This window comes from Tamandua tetradactyla, chromosome 23 (genome assembly GCF_023851605.1).
Source record: "Tamandua tetradactyla isolate mTamTet1 chromosome 23, mTamTet1.pri, whole genome shotgun sequence".
NCBI classification, from domain to species: domain Eukaryota; kingdom Metazoa; phylum Chordata; class Mammalia; order Pilosa; family Myrmecophagidae; genus Tamandua; species Tamandua tetradactyla.
In genome coordinates this window covers 8754206-8761525 of record NC_135349.1, presented here as the reverse complement: position 1 = coordinate 8761525, position 7320 = coordinate 8754206, and the positions used below count along the sequence as shown (strand labels likewise).

General features: G+C 64.0%; 1 protein-coding gene across 4 annotated transcripts; it reads right to left on the bottom strand.

Moving 5' to 3' along the window:
- Positions 1-1745: 1745 nt before the first annotated feature.
- Positions 1746-6983, bottom strand: GNB2 (G protein subunit beta 2). Of its 4 annotated transcripts, XM_077140812.1 has the most exons (10): positions 6835-6983; positions 4427-4572; positions 4133-4171; positions 3939-4045; positions 3542-3605; positions 3284-3446; positions 3124-3190; positions 2629-2830; positions 2318-2534; positions 1746-2234 (listed from the first exon to the last, which is right to left on the bottom strand). In XM_077140812.1, exons 2-10 carry the CDS (start codon positions 4481-4483, stop codon positions 2128-2130), a joined length of 1023 nt encoding a protein of 340 aa, XP_076996927.1. In that variant the 5' UTR covers positions 4484-4572; positions 6835-6983; the 3' UTR covers positions 1746-2127. The 4 variants fall into 4 exon arrangements, with proteins under 4 accessions (XP_076996927.1, XP_076996931.1, XP_076996929.1 ...); XM_077140816.1 differs by lacking the exon at positions 4427-4572 and having other exon boundaries at positions 6835-6931; XM_077140814.1 differs by lacking the exon at positions 6835-6983 and having other exon boundaries at positions 4360-4444.
- Between the last annotated feature and the right edge of the window lie 337 nt (positions 6984-7320).

Below are 7320 nucleotides of genomic sequence, written 5' to 3'. Positions count from 1 at the left end.
CTGTCCCCAGGCTGCTGTCCTGCACCGGGCAGGGGAAAGGGGCTGGGCAGTGCCAACCTTCTCGGGGCGGCAGGACTCGGATGCCGGCCCCGGTAAGGGGCTTTCCCACCGCTGCCATTTGGGGGACGGGGCAGGGTGTGACGCTGAAGCCCTGGCCCCCTGCCTTGCCACATGAATGTATTCTTTGGGCCCCATGCCTCTGCGGCGCCCAAGCAGGAGTCGGAGGGCGGTACCACTGCGCAGCGGAGCTTCTGCTCCTGCCCAGGGGTGGGGGCGGACCAGGGAGGGGCGGCCTGGCTGCGACGCCCCGCCAGGGGTTGGTACTGAGCCCCCTCAACTTGCAGCTGCTGGGGTGGGGTACGGACCACTCGGCTCTGCGCATGCCCTCTTCCACTGACCAAATGGGGAGGGGTGAGTGCCCTCCCTGCCCCCTTGGCAAGTTTTTTTTTAACATTGAGTAAGTTTAGGGAGAGTTTGGCTGAGGTCGGGGTAGGCGGCCCTCTAGTTCTCGCTGACTTCCTCCTCATCGCCTACCTGGTTGTCTCCATCCTTTTTTTAAAAAAACTGTTCCGATTTCTTCATCTTTGGGGTTTCTCACCTGACCTCTCTTGTGACCTCATTGCTCAGAGGGCAGTTCTGGGGCAAGACCTGCCACCGCCTCCGCCATGAATGTATTTATCCTGCCTCCCCTGGGAAAACTGGGGGGGGAGGCCTCTCCCCCATTTGGCTTTCCCATTCATCCCCGGAGAGACTTTTTTTCCTGTTTTTTTTTTTTTTTTTTTTTTTTTGCACCAAAGTGGCAACTGGGTCAGTCAGTGTTGGGGGGCAGAGCTGGCCTTGGGGGTTGAAGGGCTCCCTCCGGCTGCTTCTCCCTGGTTTCAACAGTGTTAACGTCCGTGAAAAGACAATATTCTCTCTAAAGCAATAAGGGGGTGATGGGCCAGGGGGAATGTCTTGCTGCTGCTGGCCCCCCAGCTCCCCCTTTCCTCTTGCCAGTATTTAGTGGCATTAGAGGTGGGGGGACTACTGTTGTGACTGAATGTAACTGCCCCCACCCCTGCTGCAGCCAATGCAGGGGGAGGGGGGGTGATACTCTTCCCTGTCTCATCCCTCCCCTTTCTCCCCCAGCTGAAGAGACTTTGAATTTAGGGGGCCCTTGAGCCTGGAGAGGCCTTAACCCTGTGAGGAAGTGTAGGGGGAGCCCTCTCCCACCCCCATCCCCTTCTGAGAGTGGTCAATGTTTACAAGCCCCTGAGCCCTCCCCAGCCCAGGGACTCAGACCCCCACCGCCTGTTCCCAATCCCAGTCTTCCGTGGCCCCAGCTGCCTCCCCTCCTTTCTGGGGTTAGGGTGGTGCGGGGAGGGGAGTCATGCTGTACTCCCTTGTTTGCCTTGTACTCCCCAGTCCCCCACTTTCCAACTGTGTGACCACCCTTTCTTTTACCTGTCCCTGTAAATACCTCCCTTCCCCCAATAAATCTCGGTGTGTGTTCTCCCTCTACGCTTCTGTCCTTATTTGGGGGGAGGGGCAGTGAGGGAAGGTAGGCCGGGGCTGGGCACTGAGAGGTTTGGGCAGGGGCAGCCTTGGCAGATGAGCCATGGGAGGGCTGGGCTTACACCTGCCTGGGGCACTCAGCCTCCTGACTCCTTAGCTGGTGTGGCCCTCACCCCCTACCCCAGCCCACCTCTACACCCAGATGGCAGAGAGCTGGGGCAAGGAAGACACAAGCAAGGGTGGAGACCAGGTACAGTGTTGGAATTGGTTCCTTTATGGAAAAACTGAAAATATAATAAAAATTAAAATAAAACCAGTTTTTTAAAAAGCCAGCCCCTTGGAGTTTCCACCTCCTGCCTCTGGCCCTCCAGAGGGGTGAGGCCCCAACCCCAGGGCAACAAAAGGAAGAGGGCTTTCTATCGTCTCCTCCTTCCCCATCCTATTCCCATCTTCATCTCCACAGTGGGGGCCCCGGGAGGAACCAAGCCTGGGGGGTGGGGGTGGGGAGCAGGGACCCAAGGCCCCATGGCCCGGGGAGGGAGGCTCAGGGTGCACCCAGCCCCAGGGCTCCCGGCCTGTAGTGTGGGCGTGGGCAGGGCCCTCCCAGCCTGGGCCCACTTGGGGTTGGGGCAGTTAGTTCCAGATCTTGAGGAAGGAGTCCCAGGAGCCTGTGGCTACGGCCATGCCATCATCAGTGACCCCCAGGCAGCTCACGCGGTTGTCGTGGCCAGCGAGGACACCTGGGAGGGAGGGGGGAGATGAGAACTGATCCCATCAGGTATCACCGCCCTGCTGCCCCACCCTGCTGCCACCCAGCCCTCACCTGCACGGTCGCCCTTCATGGCGTCCCAGATGTTGCAGTTGAAGTCGTCGTAGCCAGCGAGCAGCAGCCGGCCGCTGCGGGAGAAGGCCACAGAGGTGATGCCACAGATGATGTTGTCATGCGAGTACATGAGGAGCTCCTGGTCAGCTCGCAGGTCAAAAAGGCGGCAAGTGGCATCGTCAGAGCCCGTGGTGAAGGCGTAGCCATTGGGGAAGAACTGCAGGACACAGGACTCCAGTGAGCAGAGGGAGCAGGGCAGGGTGAGAGGTGGCAGAGGAAGGGGCCAACCCAGCTCCAGCCCCAGTCCTTACAGCCACTGCGTTGATGTCAGACTCGTGGCCAATGAAGGTCTGTCGGCACATGGAATCCCGCACATCCCACAGCTTGATGGAGGCATCACAGGCACCCGACACGAAGGTGCGGCCATCAGGGGCCAATGACAGGGACATCACGTCCCCACTGTGTCCCGCAAAACCCACTGTCTGCTGGCCTGTCTCAATGTCCCACAGGGCACTGGAGAGTGGACAGGAAAGAGGGATCAGGGATGATGTAAAGGACAGACTACCTGCCTCCTGGCCCCCTCCACTGGCTGAATAAAAGGAAGGGACCCCAGAGCCACGGATCAAAGCGCCCTGGAGCGGGGGTGGGGGGGAGTAGGCATCCCTCCCCCACCCCCTTCATGCCTGCCAGCAGAGGGAGGCAAGGTATTCTGAAAGCAGGCTCTGTCCTGGCTAAGAACGAAGGCCGTGGCCCCCAAGGCAGGAAGTGTGGGTGAGCAAGATTCCGCAGCCCCGGCAGGTTCTTACCAGGTGGTATCCCCCGAGCTGGTGATGATTTGGTTGTCATCTAGGAAGCGGCAGCACGACAGGTAACCTGGGGAAAGGAGCCAGAACTCAGCGGGGCCGTGGTGCCGTCATCCTCCCCAGCAGCACTCTCCATACCCGGGGTCAGACCGGGCCTGCTCACCAGTGTGGCCAGGCAGCTCCCGGCTGACCCTGACATTGCCCTCACGGGTCTTGAGGCTGTAGATGGAGCAGATGTTGTCCAACCCCCCACATGCCACAAAGTTCCCTGAGGGTGCGTAGGCACAGGTCATGACCCAGGAGGAGCGCAGAGGGATGGCATGGACCTAGGAGGAGGGCGAGCCCAAGGTCAGAGCCAGCCAGGGCCCCACAGCCTAGGCCCAGAAGCCCAGCGCCTCCCCGACCCAGGTCCAGCCTCTACCTTGTTGGTGGTATAGCTGTCCCAGATGATGAGCTTCCCATCCTGGGAGGCGCTGACCAGCAGCCTGTTGGAGGGTGGCAGGGGAGAGGGGTCGGAGTGTAAAGCCCTTTTCTGGAGCAGGACACCCTCTCTCCCATCTGGTGGAGGGCCTCTGAGATGACTCCAGGCTGAGGCCCAGGAGTTCCTATCCGCAGGGCCCTCAGTTTCCCAGAGCCCATGGGGAAACTGGGAGCCACAGTCTTCTGAAGTCTTTTCCAGCTCCATGGGCACCCTGGCCCTCCCAGAGGCCTCGCCAGGCCGCTCTCCCCGGCACTCTACCTGCTATGAAATCAGCCCACAAGCACCTGACACAGAGAGCGCCGCCTTGGCACACAGCCCAACCCAACCCTGCACACACCTGGAATCAGTCCCCCAGTGCATGGCATAGATTTTTGCCAGGTGCCCACGGAGGGTCCTCCGAGTCCTCATCTGGATTCTCCCCACTGGGTCCAGCCCAGCTGTGATCTGGAGATAGAGGCAGCATGGGTTCAGGCAGGGTCAGGCAGCAGGGGCTCCTTCACTACACCCCCAGTCCAGCCCCAGCTTTCTCACCTGGGTCAGTGTTGAATCCCCACATGCTTTTCGGGCATCCTGTAAGAGATGGTGAGCCAGTATGAGGTGAGAGTAGAGAGAAAAGCAGAGAGGAGTGGAGGAAGAAAAGGCAAGGAAACAGGAGACAAGCAGGTGAAGAAGAGACACTGAGAAATTAGGGTACCCCATCCCCCCTGCAAAACAAAAAACAAAAAACAACAGAAAACAAAAAACCTCCCCAGACGCACTCCAGCGCAGTGGGCCATAGTGCACACAGGCCACCTGGCCTCCCCATCCCAGCGGCCAGGCCCTCACCCGGATCTGGTTCCGGAGCTGCTCGGCCTCCTGTCTCAGTTGCTCCAGCTCACTCATGGCGCCGGGCCCGTGGGGCGGGGTTGGGGGCGGCTGGGGGCCGCGGGACGGGGGCTGGGGGAGGCAGCTCCTCGCCGCTGGCCCGAGGCCTGGGGGATGCAGGGCTGACGTCAGGCCCCAAGGCCGCGGGGGAAGTGGGGGTGAGGCGGGGTTGACGCGCGGCCCGGAAGGGGTGAGCACCGGGCAGGAGGGGGGAGGGGCGGCCGCGGCAGAACTGGGATCTCTGGCACAGGAGAGATATTGCCCTGGAATCGCAGACTTCCCCAATCTTCCTCCCGCCCCCCGGAAACGGAGCGGGAAGTGCAAGAGGAAGCGCAGGGGAAACCCCTCCCTCGGACAGCAGCCGGGCGGGACACCCGCGGCAGGAACTGGGGTGGGGGGTGGGGTGGGGAGTCCCGTCAAAAAACAGACCTGGCGTCCGCCCCAGCCCGCACAGGCACCGCCCTCCCAGCACCTAATTTTAAAAGGGGCGGTGCCTCTTTAAATTCACCCCCACACGCCGCACACACACCCCCAGCTTCGACGCGGGGTGGGGGGGAGAGACCAGAGGGGGAAGCTGGGCTGTTCGTGGGGTTGCCTAGGCAACCGTCACCCGGACTGAGAGCACCTCATTGGTGAAGTGCCCCCACCCTAGTCCCGTTGCCAAGGCAACCGCATCCACGGCAGAGACCTGTAGGGTGGGTGACCCCACCCCCGGCCCCATCGCCCCCGCCGGGCTCAGCACCCGCCCCTCCCCAGAACCGGACAGGGTGGCTGTTTACAGGATTTGGGAAAAGCCGATTGGGCACTAATAGGTTTGGGACGGCTCACCCCGGATAATCCCCCGGCCGGCGGCGCCCCATTAGCCGTCCGCGGCGGGAGGGGACGAGGGTGGAGGGGAAGGCAGCCCCTAGCCGCCTCTCCCGGCCCGCGCGGAGGCCGCCCGCCCCGCCGCGTCCGCAGACAGCCCGCGGGAGCCGCTCGCCAGTAATTAGGGCTCCGAAGAGAGGTCCCCGGCCCCCAGGCGCAGAGCTGCTCTCTCCCAGGCGCCGGCGGCGGCGAGCCGGCGGCCCCAGGCGGCCGGTCCCCGGCGCCCTCGGCACCCCAGGAGCACAGGCCGCGCGGGGCTTGGCGCTGGGGCCCCGGGGGCCGGGCTGGCTCCTCTCCAGAACCCGGAGCCTGCCTCCCTCCCTCCGTGGACACCTGTATGATCCGGCTCTGCACCCTGCAGATCCAGGATCTCCCCCCACCCCTGCTCCCACTTCCCCCAGGCCCTGGGCGTTCCTCTTCCCCACTGACATTTCCCCTCACTAACTTCAGCTTTCTACGCCAGCGCCCGGGATGCCCCTCCCCCCAAGGGAAAAGAAATGAGGGGCTAGGACCCCACCCCCCACTCCCCATCCAGGGCCGGACACAACCCCCTCCTCCCGCAGCCAGCGGCCCAGAGCGGGCGACAGCGCCAGCGGCCCGGGACAGAGGGAAGCAGGCCCGGAGGAAGCCGCTGGGGGCGGGGGCAACGCGCCCAGCCCTCGGTCCCCATCGCCATCCAGGCTCGCCGTCCATTCCCCCCGGATTCGGGGGATACAGGAACCGAGGCCCCAAGGAGAAACGGGGTGCCGCCGCCTCCGCAGGTCTGGCGGGGCGGCGGGGAGGGGGCAGGCGAGGGTCCCGGGATGTGGCAGCTGGAAGGTGCGGGCCGGGGCCGCGCTGCGAAGCGCAGTGGGCCCGGCCCTCCGGCCCGCACGACCTCCATTTTGCCTAAAAGAAAGCGGGGCGGGGGCGCCGGGGAGCCGGGTTCGGGGCTGGGACGTGGAGCGGGCACGGGGTGCCGCGGTCTCGGAGGGCTTGGGGCTGTGGGGCCAGGAACCGCGGGCAGAGCCCCAATCCGGGACAGGGTGGCGACTAAGGGACGGGTGGCCTCGCCGCCGGGCTGGCCCCTCCGAGGACTCCGGGCTTTTGCAAGGCGACCGGCGGCGGGGCTGCGAGACGGGAGGACACAGGGGTGCCGGCCAGGAACAGGCGGGAGGGTGGCGGCGCTGAGGCAAGGGGGCGGGACGGGGCCTAGAGGAAGCCCCAAATTTAGCCCCCCAACTTCTGAGGGAGCAAGAAGCAGCAAGTGGGGCTGGGATAGGGTCTTGGGGTCCGGCAAAAAGCCGAAGCTGGTGCAGGGAGCGAGTGCATTATCGGGGGGCCAGGGTCCCCCTAGATCCCCTTCCGGGTTTGGGAGCGACGGGGCCAGAGGAAGGGAGGAGAGGTCCGCGGAGTTACGTCCGCTCCCGAGAGGCCAGACAGTGGGGAGGGAAGGAAGAGAAGGACCCTCGAGGGAATTTGGGGCTGGGGGGTACGGACACTCCTTTTGTCAGCGGAGGTACCTGTGGCGGTGGACTCTGCGGAGGGGTAGCTAGAGGAGCGCGAAGGTCCTGTCTTCCTCCGCGGCGGAGGCGGCAGCGGCGGCGGCGGCGGCGGCGGCGGCGGCGACGCGGATGGATTTTCTCAGTCACCCCAGCTCGGCCGCCGGGCGCTGCTCTCCCCAGAGCGGAGGGATCCCGCCCGCCGGTGACGCGGCCGTCGCCGCCGCGCCCAGGGTCCGGCTGGGCGAGACCAACTCTTGATTGCGGGGAGGTCTGGAGAGAAAATACCGCCTCGGTGCGAGGGTTGACTCAGCCACAACAAAGATATCACTGCACACTATTTCAACGCAAAACGGACCAAAATAAATGGTTTGCTTCCCGAAAAAGATGAGGACATTACCCCCTCGGGACTAGCAGAGGTGGTACCGGCAAAGGGGAGGGTGGACCCGCTCGGTAGTCACGTGACAGATCCCCCGCCCCTCCCGGATTGGGCGGCTCCAGGCTGGG